We start from the raw sequence: 16,541 nt of genomic DNA on the forward strand, positions 1-16,541 counted from the left end.
TTAAGAAAGGAAACATAAACCGCTAACACGTTCATTTACGTGGTTCGGAGATAACGTGCTCCTACTCCACAGCTGTCCGTAAGGTGGACGATCCCTCAATCCGTCGGTGGATTAGTCCCCGGAAACTCCGACTAGCACAATCCTCCTTGTCGGTGGAGAAACCTTGCCACAACTCGATCAAGAACACTTGGATTGCTAGAGCACTAGATGACTACTAATTAGGCTTTAACCAAGTCTAATTTCATCACCTTTGCCGACCATCCCAAGCTCCTTCTTATAGAGCTTGGAAGAAATCAGCAAGCTAATTTGCCCGTTACCAGTCGACTGGTGCCAGCCCAACGGTACTCCAACGGCTCTCTACCAGTCGACTGGTCCTTGCACCAGTCGACTGGTGCCTAGCCGTTCGGGCACAAAATCTCTCTGTGCTCACCACCAGTCGACTGGTCCCAGTACCAGTCGACTGGTACAACCCTAAACCTAGGGTTTCCCATCCCGAGTACATTTCTCTCGCACTTGGACCCTCACGACTCACTTGACTCTTCTTCGCAGCTTTGACCTCTTGCCTTCAAATCTACTTCCTTTGTCTCTCGTCCCTCAGATGCATCCAAGCCCGTGGCTTGCCCCCAATGTCATCCTTCACATATGCCTCGAAGTTGCTTCCCTCGGCCCTTGTCCTCACTGCCTTGTCCACGGTCCCTCGGATGCTCCATCCTTCACCGGATCCGAAGCCATCAACCTGAGTCACATGTGTATCCTGTAGTCCTGCATAACTCAAGTACACATATCAAATACAAGGGTGAACCTAACTTAAATCCTTTGCCCAAACACCAAAACACATAGTCCCGCGGACCATTGGGATTGCTCCAACAATCTCCCCCTTTTTGATGTTTGATAATACGTTTAAGTTAGGGAAAACAAATAGAAAATAAGCATGCTAAAAACAATGGACTTACGATGCCAAGGCTACACACTTGGGCTTACACCGCCGAATGGACTTACGTTGCCAAGGCTACACACTTGGACTTACACCGCCGAAACAAAATACAACATGCATTGGAACCTATCAAAAGGCTCCCCCTACACCTAAGCTCCCTAATGAGATGGGATTTTACCACAGGGATATTTAAGAACCAATCACAAGGCTCCCCCTACGCAATGACACTTAAGGTTTTCCTAACTAAACCTTACTTCTCCCCTTTGCCTAACATCCAAAAAGTTCTCCAACAATATCCCAATTGTTGAAAACTTGTCATCCAAACTGACCCTAAACTCATGTATTTATCCCCCATGGATCCCATACATCTAAACAAGTTGACATGGTCAAGAACAGCGCTGAAAAACACTATCAGGCTAGTATCAGTCGACTGCCCCAAGTACCAGTCGACTGTCCCCTTCGACACAACCTTACAGAAGCACACTATGGTCAAAAAATACTATTACCAGTCGACTGGTATCTTCACCAGTCGACTGGTACCCTATTTCTGCAAAAATCAGCCTTTTCAAGCTAACTTCAAAAATGCACCAAAAATCCCCAAATTTTATGGAGAGGTCCGTTTTACCCATGTCTACTTGGGAAAAATACATTACAAAATGTATCTATCACTAATCTCAAGCTTGACACAAAATCCAAAACTAGCTAAATGGTTCAATTGAACCTTGACCTAAAGTCCTAGTTTTGGCTTCCTCTTGATATATTTGCCCATACCAACCCACAATGCATCCCTAGCATTGGTATATATGGAGTCTATACATCCAAAACCAATTGTCATGCATTATGACCCCAATGTCATATTTCCTTGCATGAAACACAACCCAATTGTGCCAATTCCCTGAGGTTGAGACTCAAATCCGTTTCCAAACCTTTTGGCACATTTCATGACTCATCTAGAATCCCAAGTAGTACTCACTTGAGATCCATTGGCCATGAGTCCCAAATTGACTCTTTGAGTTCCCCCTAGAGCTCTTAACCTTAGTCACCTCCCTAGGTGACTCATCCACAATCGCTAGGCCACATCGGTGCATCTCCGGTGACACTTGGCCTATAAACCTAACCTTATTAACCTTGGACACCTTGTCCTTGGTTAATTTCTTCTTACCATTAAATGACTTTCCCTTGCCATTTATTGACTTCTTTTTGCTATAGTCATATGCAACCCTAGCATAAGACTTTCCCTTAGCATTGGAGACACTAGATCGGTATCCCAAACCAGATCTATCATTGTTGAGCCTTTGACTACCCAACACCATACTTAAACCCTTAGATCCAACATTGAATCTTTCTAGGGTTTTCTCCAACTTATCAAGCTTTGCCTTCAAAGCTTGATTTTACCTTTCTAGGTTCCTAAACCTAGAGTCAACATGTCCATATTGGACATTTCGAGACCTACCCATTTTTCTAGGCATATATCTTCCCTTCTTGGGATTAATGCCTTGGGCCTACCATTTCTAGAGTTATCATGAATTGGTCTCCTAGGGTTATGATCTACAATTACCCTATTCCTACCATGATATTTAAATCCAAAGTTATGCATGGGTAAATAATAGCAATTATTCCTAACATGCATGGAGGAACTTAAATTTGACTTCAAATTTAAATTAGGGTTTACCTTACTCTTTACCTTTGGAGCTCCCCCTTGACATGAGCCTCCATTCTTCCTCCACTTCTTCTCCTCCTTCTTCAAATGTGCCAACTTTTTGATTTCTTTCTTCCTTGGGCATTTGGTGTGGTAGTGACCCCGCTCACCACACGTGAAGCACACTATGTGTTTTTTCTCCTTCTTCTTCCTACAACTCAAATTAGAATCAAAATGAATTGAATTGAGTTTAGGAGATACCTCTTTCTTACCCAATGGACATCTACTCTTGTAGTGTCCCTTTTCATTGCACCCGAAGCACACAATGTGATCTTTTGACTTTGCTTCGGTGGAGGTGCTCACTAGGTTGACCTCCAAGACCTCTTCTTCATCCGTCTTAGATTCTTCTTCAACCCTTGAGGACATTGATGATGCTTCATCTTCCTCATCCACACTTGTGGATGACCTTTCTTCATCCTTCTCTTCCTCGGATGTTGAGCATGGCTCAACTTTCGTTTGCTCCTCCTCAACTTGAGCAATTAAACCCATCTCCTTGGGTTTTTCTTCCTCTTGTGTAGGTTTAGGTTCTTCCCGTAGAACCATCTTCACTTTGTTCCACAAATCATGGGCATTCTTATATTTACCTACACAGCTCATCACGTCATTAGGCAAAATATCAATCAAAATAGATATTACCTTATCATTTGCCTTTGATCGTGAGGTTTGTTCCTCCGTCCAATGACGCGGTCAGAGTCTCTTCCCTTTCTTATCCTTTGGGACTTCGAACGGCTCTTTGACCACCATCATGGTGTCCCAATCCGTGTTAAAGAAGACCTCCATCTTCATCATCCAATATGTGATGTCCCCAAGGCTTCCTCCTTCAAACTTTGGAGGTTCAATCAAGTCGGTCATCTTCTTGTAGTTGCTCTTCTCGGCGGTTAGTCCGGTGAAGTGCAAACCTCTCTCTGATACCACCTGTAGGAGGATCGGTGGCCGGCTTGAAGGGGGGTTGGATAGACGGCGCCCCCAAATACTCGCTTCTTTCTACAATGTTAGTGCACAAGTGGAAATACAAACAAACAAGTAGAAAGACTAAAACTTAAGAAAGGAAACGTAAACCGCTAACACGTTCGTTTACGTGGTTCGGAGATAACTTGCTCCTACTCCACAGCTGTCCGTAAGATGGACAATCCCTCAATTCGTCGGTGGATTAGTCCCCGGAAACTCCGGCTAGAACAATCCTCCTTGTTGGTGGAGAAACCTTGACACAACTCGATCAAGAACACTTGGATTGCTAGAGCACTAGATGACTACTAATTAGGCTTTAACCAAGTCTAATTTCGTCACCTTGGCCGACCATCCCAAGCTCCTTCTTATAGCGCTTGGAAGAAATCAACAAGCTAATTTGCCCGTTACCAGTCGACTGGTCCTTGCACCAGTCGACTGGTGCCAGCCCAACGGTACTCCAACGACTCTCTACCAGTCGACTGGTCCTTGCACCAGTCGATTGGTGCCTAGCCGTTTGGGCACAGAAGCTCTCTGTGCTCACCACCAATCGACTGGTCCCAGTACCAGTCGACTGGTACAACCCTAAACCTAGGGTTTCCCATCCCGAGTACATTTCTCTCGCACTCGGACCCTCACGACTCACTTGACTCTTCTTCGCAGCTTTGACCTCTTGCCTTCAAACCTACCTCCTTTGGCTCTCGTCCCTCGAATGCATCCAAGCCCGCAGCTCGGCCCCAATGTCATCCTTCGTGTATGCCTCGAAGTCGCTTCCCTCGACCCTTGTCCTCACTGCCTTGTCCACGGTCCCTCGGATGCTCCATCCTTCACCGGACCCGAAGCCATCAACTTGAGTCACATGTGTATCCCGCAGTCCTGCATAACTCAAGTACACATATCAAATACAAGGGTGAACCTAACTTAAACCCTTTACCCAAATACCAAAACACATGGTCCCGCGGACCATTGGGATTGCTCCAACAGAGCTCTCTTCACATACTAAAATGGAAGAGAAAAGAATGGAAAGACACACTCACTATCTCATCTTGCTAGAGATGATGTATATAGTGGCAATCCAAGACACACCCATACATCTTCACCTTCTTGGACTCTTTATGGTTATTTAAGGTGACATTAAAGAAGAGAAAGCACTAACTCTTCATCTTATCCGATGAATTCTTCATCTTCTCTAATGACTATCAGTGTTTATCTTAGTGGGCTCTTGATTAGATTGGGTCATAATAAGATCTGAAACTAATTTCAGAATTAAGGCTCAAACCCATACAATTTTAGTTAAACTAAAATACATTAATCTCCAAGTCAACATGCTCTTTATGTATGACCCAATAGGTTATCATAATGTTGACAGTGTTTAAAAAATCATTTTAGATACACAAGCAATGCATGATTGCTATCCAAATGACATTAATGTTGAGATTCGACCTAACCTATCTGTGTCTATTATCTTGTATAACTCAATCCTTCTATCATCAATATCTAGATTGATCCATGAGGCATAGACCGTATCATCCTCTTATTAATCTTTATGTTTCTTGCTTTCCAAGTAGACTCACTTAACCAAATGAGCTCAATATGATCTCATATTGACTTATTTGAGTATGACCATACATTTTTTAGTATCCCTACTTAATCAAAAGACCCACAAATATCACTTTTGTCATATGCAAGAGATGGATCTCATTTACATCACTCACATCCCTCTACATAACTTATTGCATATCCAGTGATCGACTCTATAGTTCACCTTGTTACATGTGATGTTTGTCGATACCAAAGTACAAAACTTCTTATGTAGGGAATCATAGTGACTTCAGGTTTAAGGACTATTTATGCTAATAGTCACTATGAGAATGTTTATGACACTCATATAATGATCTATGAAACATTCTCATGGTAGGTTAATTCAGTGCATATTCTCTAATATATACTCATGTGTCAACTTGATATCTAGTATCCATGACTTGTGAGATTAAGTCATCAGTTAACCTACATGCTAGTCTCAATGCATTAATATTATCCTTATATATTAATGCTTGATTAGGAATAGTTAAGAGTTGTGTTCTATATATATCTACACCTTTCCACTATCAATTCAACAAATTGATATACTGTAGAATAGAACCTACTACATTAGGATATTATTATACTTATTCAACTGGCATAATCTAAAGTAAATATAATAACCATAAATATTGTCTTTTACTAATAAAATATGATATAATAGGTCCCTCGTCAATCATCTCATAATTGACTCTTAGGGCTGATATTAACAGTCTGAAACTGAGAGTTTTAATTATTTAGAATCTTTTTTACAAAATCATGGAAGGATTAAGATAAACGTCTTACATAGAATACAAGTAGAGTGGTTGAAATAGAGGAGAACGTCAAGTGTTTTATGTGATCATAAAATACCTCTAAAATTTAAAGGAAAGTTCTATAAAATGATAATTAGATATGTTATATTATATGAAGGCGAATATTGGGCTATGACTCGAGTACATGAGCAAAAGATGAGAGTTTAAGAGATGAAAATATTAAGATGAATGCGTAAATATATGAGGATGGACAAGATAAAAATGGAAATATTATAGAGAAAGTCGGGATTACATTTATTGAGGAAAAACTTTGAGAGACACATTTAAGATGATACGAACAAGTACTTAGACGACCAATAAATACTCTAGTTGAACGATATGAAATTATGATAAATATACACATCAAACGAGGAAGATGAAGACAAAAAAAGACTTAATTAATAATAATAAAATAAGGCAAATTTTATTTAAATATAATTAATGATATAATAGGGGATGAAGCTTAATGACGTAGAAGCATCTGTATAATCGACCTCCACTTAGTGGGATAAAACTTGATTATTGTTGTATAGATCATATAGAAATTACTTATGATTAAAATCATAAAAACTTGAAACTATATATATAGTGTTCAACCATTGAAACTATATAATATGATAATTTTTGAAAGAAACAAATAATAATGCTGGAGAGGCTTTTCTTTTAATCATAATAAGTTTTGTTGATAGGAATAAGTAAACTAAATCTCGTTGAATTTTCTTCGTAAGTCTTTAGAGTTTTTATTTTATTTATTTAGCAGTCTATGATACGATAACTTGTCAAATTAATTACTTAAGAGGCTGTTTTTTTGCATGATGAAATACTCGTATCTAAAAATGGCATATTTGTGATTCATTAGTTCACAATCCTTCAACCATATAATATATGCCTAAAACTAATTCTATTGTTCTTATCTTAAATTCTCAAGCTCACCTCTTTCATCGCCACCGTAGGAGAACTCATTCAGGTTGTCGCCGACTCCACTTTCTTGGCTAAGTAAAGTGCCACAATCTTCTCTGCCACCCCAGCCTTGACCTCGCTCTCAGCCACCAGCTCCACCACTCGAGACTTCGGCAGTTGTATCCGCACCAGGAAGTCCTCAGTACCTTTGCTGCCAGTGCTGACTCCGGCTCAATCATCTGTAACCTCACTCTGCCGCTCTATTGCTCGCGTCCATCCGCCAGCACCGGGAGTGTAGAAATTAAGAAAAGAGAAAAACTAGTTATATTATTGAATCTAAAATTAATTATCAGAAATACAGAATATAAATCCTTATATAGTTAAGTTAAGAAATTCAAAATCCTAAATAGAAAAGGGAAAATGACAAAATTGTTGTAAAAGCTATATATATAGCATTGAGGTTTTGTCAAATAAGAAACAAAATCGTAAAGCAGAATGTGTCTTGGTAAACATATTGACAATATGTAGATTTGAAGGAACAAAAGGTAATGTGATAGTGTCAATCTGAAGATGATGATGAGTAATGTGACAATCAATTTTAATATGTTTCGTCCGCTCATGAAAAATTGAATTATGCATAATTTGATTAGCACTCTGATTATCACAATATAGTAGAGTAGGTTGATGAAGAGAGATGCCCATATCCGCAAGCAACCAACGCAACTAAACTATCTCACAAGTAGTTGAGGCCATGACACGATACTCAACTTTTGTGGAAGATCTAGAAATAATATCTTTTTCTTACTCTTCTAAGAAATGAGGGAATCACCAAATAAAACATAGAAGTCAGTGGTAGATTTGCGATCCGTATGATCACTAGCCCGATCAACATTAGAGTATGCATGCAGCTCCAGAGATAAAGTAGAAGGAAATAAAAGGTTTTGAAATTGAGTGCCCTGAAGATAGTGGAGAATACAAAGAACAGTAGCCCAATAAATTGTAGTTGGTGTAGTGACAAATTAATTAACCACATGAACAACATACACAATATCTAGACGAATCACGGTGAGATAAACCAATCTTCCAACAATAGTTCTATACAAACTAGGATCCGACAAAGGTGAGCTATCAGATGGAGAATATTGAGCATTATTCTTAATTGGAGCATCAATGACTCTATTATCAGTAAGACGAGCATGCTCAAATAGATCAAATATATATTTTGACTAGGATAAAAGATAATCTTTTGGGGAATAAGAGACCTCAATGCCTACAAAGTAGTATAGTATACTCAAGTCTTTCATAGCAAAACAACGAGCCAACTCAGACTTCAAGGAAGCAATTCCATAAGAATCATCACCAGTAATAATCATGTCATCAACATATAATATAAAAGAATACGACCGGCGCTGTACATTTGATAAATAATACTGAATCATGATTACTAGGATGGAAACCAAGCGAAGTAATCACTGTAGAAAACTTCTTAAACTAAGCATGAGGTGCTTGTTTGAGACCATAAAGCGCTTTACGAAGCTTACAAACTTCATCAGGTTGGTGTAAAATACCAGGAGGAGGTGTCATATAAACTTCTTCATGAAGATCATCATTTAGAAATACATTCTTGACATCCATCTGAGATATTCTCCATCAACAAATAGAAGCAACAACAATCAGAGTACTCCTGAGAATAGCCTTTTGCAACAAGAGGAGTTTTGTATCATTCAATAGATCAATCAGATTTAGTTTTAATCTTATATACCTAATGAGAACCAATATTATGTTTTCCTATAGCAACAGTATCAAATCCCATATATGAGTTTGATGCAAAGTAGTTAGTCCCTTAGCCATAACACTCTGCCATAGTGGATTACAAACAACTTCTCTGTAGGATACAGGTTTAGAAAGACAATGAAAAGATGCAACAAATGAAGCAAAAGAACGAGAATAATAAAAGTAAGCAAAATCTAGTAGTTTAGTAGACTTATGAACATGAGTAGATTGACGACGGTGGAAAGAAGGATCATCCGCAACCTTAGGAGATGATTGGGTAGTGGCAGAAGGAGGAGCATGTGGAGAGGCTATCTTGAAAACCAAAGTACCACTACAACAAAAATGGTCTACGACAACGAATATTATCCGTTGTTGTAGGGTCAAAAAACTGTTGTAACTGACAGCGTTGTAAAAGGCATTGCCCTACGACAACGGTTTTGAATCCGTTGTCTTTGTAGACATTCGACAACGATTTTTATCCGTTGTTGTTATATGCTCAATAATTTTTTACCCTATATGACAACATTTTAAAACTGTTGTGGTAGATAATTTTAATATGTTTTACAACGGATAAAACTGTTGTCTCTTATCCCTTTTCACAAAAAAAATCTGTTGTGGTTATGTACTTTTTACAACGTTTCTAACCGTTGTCTTTAATGTTCATGTTATAACATGATAATAACAAACAACCAATCTTTATTTAATATAAACAAACCATCAATATAAAACTAAATATTTACTACATCAATCCATGAAAGTGTTATCTTCAAATTTCAAAAATTAACTACACATCAAAATGAGAAAATAATAGCTACACATGTAATCGAAATCCAAAATATATTGATCACTGTCACTCTCATTGTCTGATTCAAAATATGTTATACATGTTATCTTCATTGTCACTATCTGATTCAGAGTGGGATCTTCTTTTGTGCTTTGTTGAAGCCTTTAATTTTGTCTCCCTTACTTCTGCATCAATCTTTGCCTTAGTAATCTATTCTTCTCCTGGTACTCCAGTCTAGAGCTGGCCTTACTACACAAGTTAGAAAAGAAGAGGAAGGAAAGCTGTCAGTGTTTTCCTAGCTAGGAAATGGGAATTAAATGGTCAAATGGAAAATAAAACACATTGGTATTTTCTGATTTCTGATATATATATATATATATATATATATATATATATATACACACACCTTTGAGCCGAGAAGCAACACTTCCATTTGACATGTAAGGATAAACTAGTAGCTTTTCAGTAGTAGTCATGCAGAATCCACAAAGCCTAAGGATGTGTCTGTGAATTGCTAGGCTGATCATTTCCACTTCAGCTTTAAATTGTATCTCTCTGCCTGCCGCATTACCATCATCGAGTCTTTTAACAGCGACTAAGGTTCTGCCTTGTAGCTTCCCTTTGTAGACATTTCCAAAGCCACCTTTGCAAAGTGAGTTTTTGCTGCTAAAACCATTTGTTGCTATTTGAAGCTCCCTGAACTGAAACCTTTTCAAATTGCCAAGGTAGATTACTTTGTGTTGATCTGAGCAAATGAGTTAGTAGTCGTCACTCTGTACAATTAGATTATCAATATAATTAATGGTGGTAAAATTAGGGATGATACAGTTATCTATTTCGAAATATTACCATTTGCATCGAAGAATACTTGTTGGCTACGCCTTTTATGACACCAAATAAGTAGACCAAGTGCAAGGCTAATGAAACAGATGCACGCGAGACCGTAAGCTACTGGGCAAATTATTGTATGTCTTTTCGATTTTTGTATAGTTTGATCACCTTCAAGAGTAAGAAAATTGTTCAAGCGAGATTATAACTCATATATTTGCAAAATAAGATAGTACCGGGAGAATCATTATTTATGTTGAAGGACATAGGTATAGGAATTGCCCCATAGCATTCTTTCTCATTGCCAGTTGGACAAATTAAGGCATTTCCGATGACACTGCAAGTGAAGTAAAATATTGCAAGATCTTACTCAAGTAACGATAAAGCTCTAACATAGTAAGTTATCTTCTCCTTGAACATTAATTATATAAAATCTTAAGCTTACATTAAGGCAATTAAGGACTTACTTAAATGTTCTTCCAGGAAATCTTGGCACAAGACCACTCAAATTAAACCCAAAGCTATTCTTCTCCTGGTACTCCCAAAGTTATTGTAGGTTTAAAGGAAGTGCATCTCACAAAGAGAAAAAATCAATGTTAACTCTTCTAGTATCTCATGAGTCAAAACACCAGGGATTCAGTGCATCATAAAGCATAATCTTAGTATTTCTAAAGTGTAATTATCATGTAGTGCTCAATTTTCCTACCATCTATGTTATACATCATGTATAACTGAGGAAATATTTCTAGACAATCATATTGCTAATATTAAAATTTCAGGTAGATACTATATCAATTTTTATCTATAACCACGATAATGACTTTTTGACAACTGCCCTAAGATTATAGTTGGCAAAATAATAGATCCTTGAAGTAAATACCCAGCATTGGAAACAGTAAATTCTGTAAATTTTTCTTCATCTATAAACTAACTTTTAGAAAAATAGCAAAGAATCAGACAGATATGTATGTGTTTGAGAGGTATTGAATACTAAAAGATTCATTAGAAAGAAAATTACACACTAAGGAAGAAACATAAGGTCAAATTTTTACCTTATGCAGATGTGAGAAGGCACACTTGAACAAACAACCAATTCACTTCTTGGAACAGATCAACAGGAATCTCTGTCACACAGATGCAAAACAATGCTTAGAACCTGTAGACTTTTAACACTAGCAAGTGCAAACTAAATGGATGAAGAAAAGGCATGTAAATGTAACAAAAATCTAGCAAATCTATAAGTGTATTTAAAGGAAAGAACTATCATGTATCTGCAAATGAAAATTTGAAAGAACTTCTAGAGTCAAATGTAGAGAAGAATTGCATCCAATACCCTTATAGATCATAGAATTTCTAAGCAACAAGGGGCCATTATATTGCAATAGTCAACTAGATAATTTCTAATTATAATATCCAAGATTTGACAGTTATTTCTGATAACTTTCTAGAGTCATATATAGAGAAATTTTGTAGTAACTAGCTATAACATATTAAAGCATACATTCTAAGATATCAGGGTCTTTGCATAAGAACAGTTCTATTCTAATCAACACTTGTAACCTACAATACTAAAGTAATTTACCAAAAAGAGGTCTTTATCCAGTTTCAATGAAATAGGAGAATACAATATAAAACACGAAGAATCAATCAAGACACCGATGCTAGTATTTCCTATGACTATATCATAATTACGCATTTCTGAAAGTACACAAACTTAACATAGATTAAAAACATAATACAAAAAACAAGCAGATTGAATCTAAACCTAGAACAAAATTCCTAATTCAAGAATAAAAAAAGAACCCAGATCTGAGGAAGCCCTATAACCTAAAACATCTATCCTCTCGCTACAATCAACAGATCGACCGAGAAGATTATATGCCCGAGTGAAAACTGATACGATCAAGCAGCAAACGGGCTCCTCACTGATGCCCTAAAAAAAAAATATCGGAGGAAGCCAGAAAGAGGATCTCGAGATTGTAGAGACATAGATCGGAAAAACAAACAAATAATACATAAGAAAGACGAGAAGAGGGATCTTTCCTAGGTCTAGGGACACAGCAACGGAGGAGGCACAGCGCGAATAGCCTGAAGCTCGGCGGTGACACTCGACATGGCGATAAAAACTGAAGGCGCGAGCGAAGTGTCGGAGGAGGAAGGCAAAGGTGGGGGCGGCGGCGGGGACTTCAGCGGAGGCGCATCCAACATACCTTATATTCTTGCGTACCTTGAGTTGTACTAGTCGTACAGGTATCCGGGGTTGCCAATAGCCACATCTTCCATAGGAATAGGAGGAGAAGAACATGGAATTGGAATTTCTAATGAGGCGCACTCGGCTTCTCGAGGGTACAGTCGGTAAGATCCGGCGGGCGATCTTGGAGTAGGAGAGCACACTGTCGTGGAGGGAGAACTAGTGGAGGCGCCACCCCTTCTTGTCGCGTGGTCACAAGATGACATGAAGAGATCATACGAGGTGAGGGAAAGAAAAATAGATTAGGGTTCGGGAATGCTAAGGGGGAAAACACGGTGCCAAAAGATTTTCGGAGAGAGGGAAAGCAAAATTACGAAGGGAGCAAATGGCGAACGAATAAAGTCAAAGACAATGGTTTTATCAAAAACTATTATCGTAGCCCCTAAAAAAGCGCTTAAAGACAACGGTTTAGAAAATCATTGTAAAAAGTATTGTTGATTTAAAAGGAAGTCGTTCAATGACAATAGTTTTCACAAAATCGTTGTCTTTTATATTTAATCGGGAGTTCAAAGACAACGGTTTTATCAAAAACCGTTGTCTTTGAGCAAATTTACAACGGTTTCTCTTAAAATCGTTGTCTTTGGGGTGTTGTCTTTTAACATTTTTGTTGTAGTGTACTAAATTCAGTTGAGTACTAGTAGGAGTTAGGGATGAAGCTTCATCAGGGTCGGTATTGAAAGGATCAATGCAAAATAGATCTGACTTTGTCATATTATGCGAACTAGCCGAAATAGAAAAGAATGTAATATGCACAAAAACCACAACATGACTAGAGACATACAATTTTTGACTAATGAGATCAAAGCAACGATATCTTTTTGACTAATACCATAACTGAAAAAGACACAAATAGTAGACCAAGTGGCTAACTTGTTATGCTCGACATGTGGACGAAGGACAAAGTAAGTACAATAAAAAACACGCAAAGAGGAATAGACAAGAGCATGCCCATACAATTTTTCAAAAGGTAACAAGCTTGAATTGTATGGGGTTGGAGTTCTATTAATTGCGTGAGCAGCAAAAAGGATTGTGTTGGGGTTGCAAGGTTGCAAACATAGTCCCATATTGGAAACACATGGGAAAGATCATGGGTTTATAAGAGAAAAGATATCTCCATTGGAATGAGGCCTTTTGGGGAGAGCCCAAAAGCAAAACCATGAGGGCTTAGGCCCAAAGTGGACAATATCATGCAATTGTAGAGATATCTAAATTCTTTTCGATCCTACAAGTGGTATCAGAGCCCGGACTGCCAGAAGGTTTAACCACCGACTGTGCACAAGAGCTATGGTCTGATTGAACCATGTGAGTACAATATTGACCTCGAACAAAGAAAGTGGGGGCTCCTATGTTCGGATCAAGAGGACCAGACACCAGGCAGGAAGTCCTAGTTGCGGCTAGGCAAGGAAAGTCCTAGTAGGTCGGGTGGACCGAGGGGCAGGAAGTCCTAGTTGCGGCTAGGCAAGGAAGTCCTAGTAGGTCGAGTAGACCGAGGGGCAGGAAGTCCTAGTAGGTCGGGTAGACCGAGGGGCAGGAAGACCTGGTGGGTCGAGGATCGAACGTGGGAAGCCTATGGTCCTTTGTTTGAGGGGGGAATTGTTGGGGTTGCAAGGTTGCAAACATAGTCCCATATTGGAAACACATGGGAAAGATCATGGGTTTATAAGAGAAAAGATATCTCCATTGGAATGAGGCCTTTTGGGGAGAGCCCAAGAGCAAAACCATGAGGGCTTAGGCCCAAAGTGGACAATATCATGCAATTGTAGAGATATCTAAATTCTTTTCGATCCTACAGATTGTTTCCTCCCAAAAGGCACTAGGAACACTTACAGACAATAAAAATGAATAGGTTATTTTAACAAGATGCCTATATTTTCGTTCAGCCACACCATTCTTTCAGGGGCATCTGTACATGAGGTTTGATAAATAGTACCATCAGAAGTAAGTAAATGTAAAAAATAATTTGAAGTGTATTCACCCTCCAAATCATAATGAAAATACTTTATGACACTAGAATGTTAAGTTTTTATAAGAGCTCTAAAGTTGTTGAAATTGATAAGATAATCAAATCTATGTTTCATAAGACAGACCCAAGAGTAACAAGTACAATCATCAATAAACGAAACATAATACCTTAACCCCCCCCCCCCCCCCTTCCCCCCCCTTTTGTAAGAATAGGAGAGGGTTCCACACATTAGAATGGATAAGATTAAATGGAGCAAAAGAAAAAGAAAAACTTTTAGAAAATGGTAAGGTAAAAAATTTGACTAGTTTACAACCACTACAATCAGAAATATCAAAAATTTTTAAAGGTCCTAATACATTTGTAGAAGCTAAAAACTGTTGGTGCGGGAAGCATCCGACGATCGAACCCAAGTTTTGATAATGGAAAAGGGATTCAAAGTAAAGATTACTTGTTTTCTAATATGTTTGAATGAGGTTTCAGGAAAGTCCTAACTGCGGTCCGACGATCGAACCCAACTGAAAGGGATTTTTTAAAGGTCCTAACTGCGGTTAGGCAGGTGGAAAATCTTAAGGGGTGGTAACCTTAGGTCCTAGGGGACGGCAACCCTAGGTGGAGGAAAATCCTAAGGGGGGGGGGGGGTAACCTTAGGTCCTAGGGGGTGGTAACCCTAGGTGGAGAAAAATCCTAGGGGGAGGTAACCCTAGGTGGAGGAAAACCCTAAGGGGCGGCAACCTTAGGTCCTAGGGGGTGGCAATCCTAGGTGGAGGAAAATCCTAAGGGGGTAACCTTAGGTCCTAAGGGGTGGTAACCCTAGGTGGAGAAAAACCCTAGGGGGTGGTAACCCTAGGTACTAGGGGGTGGTAACCCTAGGTACTAGGGGGTGGTAACCCTAGGCGTAAAGTCCAGTCAGTCTGGAGGACCGGACTGACATCAGGTAAATCTCCTGAGTGGAGTAGGTGAGGGCGCATTCCCTGCAGAGGGAACAGTAGGCGTCGGGTCGACCTAGAGTTTCCGATTGGAAATTCGAAGTCAGACCCAGGATAGTCTGGAGACTATTAATATTTTATTTACCATGTCTATTGTGTGTTAACTTTGTTTTGCAGGATATGTGTTTGGGACTAACACATTTTGCAGGAACAAAGGAGCAAGTTTCAACTCGGATGAACAGTGTCCGAGGCGCCTCCATGGAGCTTGGAGGCGCCTCGGGTGCAAGCCGAAGCCAGCTGTGAGAGGAGCTAGAGGCGCCTTCATGGGGACTGAAGGCGCCTTAGATCATTTCTCGAAGGGGCCTTGGAGCGGCATTAAAGGCGCCTTCATGTGGATAATGAGCAGCGGTCAAAGCCTGATCGACAATGATCGAAGCGGGATAAAACTTAGGGTCTAAGGCGCCTTGGAGTTTGATAGAGACGCCTTGAACACCCTTTATAAGGGAGTCTCGACGAGCAACTCAAAAGATCAACTTCCGAGCAATCCTTACGCTACAAGCTACTAACGAGACGATCCCGAAGTGCTGCAACATCATCCCGACAACCCCGAGCTTTAGATTTGATATTCTTGTTGTCGGTACTACTTTTTCTTTATAGTTCAAATTGTAATTAGTTTGTAATAACTTTTCGAGCTTATAGTTGTTGCCCACTGGAAGCGATCAACGATCGCGGGCCTTGGAGTAGGAGTCGCCACAGGCTCCGAACCAAGTAACTCCTCGTGTCTTTGTGTGTTATTGTTATTTTAATTTCCGCTGCATTTATTACTCGAGTTTTGCGATTCCGAAACGAGTGAAAACCACGAGCGCTATTCACCCCCTCTCTATCACTTCTCGATCCAACAAAAACTACATGAGAGTGCCACAAATAAAAATTAGAAGATGAACAATTCAAATAAAAAGATGATAAATCCACACTCAAAGCTATAACTTCTGGTACTTTGAGTTGATCTAAAACATAGAGTCTTCCTTGCTTATGACCTATCCCAATTAGCCTCTGAGATTATGAGTCCAATAATTAGATGAAGAAAAAGAGACTCGGTATCCAAACTTACAAAATTGACATAAACAAGATTTAAAGTAAGACTCAGAATATAATAAACATCA

General features: G+C 39.1%; 1 protein-coding gene across 1 annotated transcript; it reads right to left on the reverse strand.

The window, feature by feature from the left end:
- Positions 1–9,584: 9,584 nt before the first annotated feature.
- On the reverse strand, positions 9,585–11,424 carry LOC121990187 (protein NSP-INTERACTING KINASE 1-like). The gene is made up of 6 exons (XM_042544386.1): positions 11,291–11,424; positions 10,706–10,811; positions 10,475–10,575; positions 10,260–10,409; positions 9,817–10,155; positions 9,585–9,659 (listed from the first exon to the last, which is right to left on the reverse strand). Exons 3-6 carry the CDS (start codon positions 10,503–10,505, stop codon positions 9,613–9,615), a joined length of 567 nt encoding a protein of 188 aa, XP_042400320.1. The 5' UTR covers positions 10,506–10,575; positions 10,706–10,811; positions 11,291–11,424; the 3' UTR covers positions 9,585–9,612.
- Between the last annotated feature and the right edge of the window lie 5,117 nt (positions 11,425–16,541).

Source organism: Zingiber officinale, chromosome 6B (assembly GCF_018446385.1).
Source record: "Zingiber officinale cultivar Zhangliang chromosome 6B, Zo_v1.1, whole genome shotgun sequence".
Taxonomy (NCBI): Eukaryota; Viridiplantae; Streptophyta; class Magnoliopsida; order Zingiberales; family Zingiberaceae; genus Zingiber; species Zingiber officinale.

Bases quoted from the DNA above. Each gene is read 5' to 3' on its own strand.
- LOC121990187 (XM_042544386.1), bottom strand. From the start codon at position 10,505: ATGTCCTTCAACATAAATAATGATTCTCCCG. The intron at 10,410-10,474 runs GTACTATCTTAT...TTACTCTTGAAG, and splicing joins CATAAATAATGATTCTCCCG to GTGATCAAACTATACAAAAA. The intron at 10,156-10,259 runs GTAATATTTCGA...TCATTTGCTCAG, and splicing joins AGTATTCTTCGATGCAAATG to ATCAACACAAAGTAATCTAC.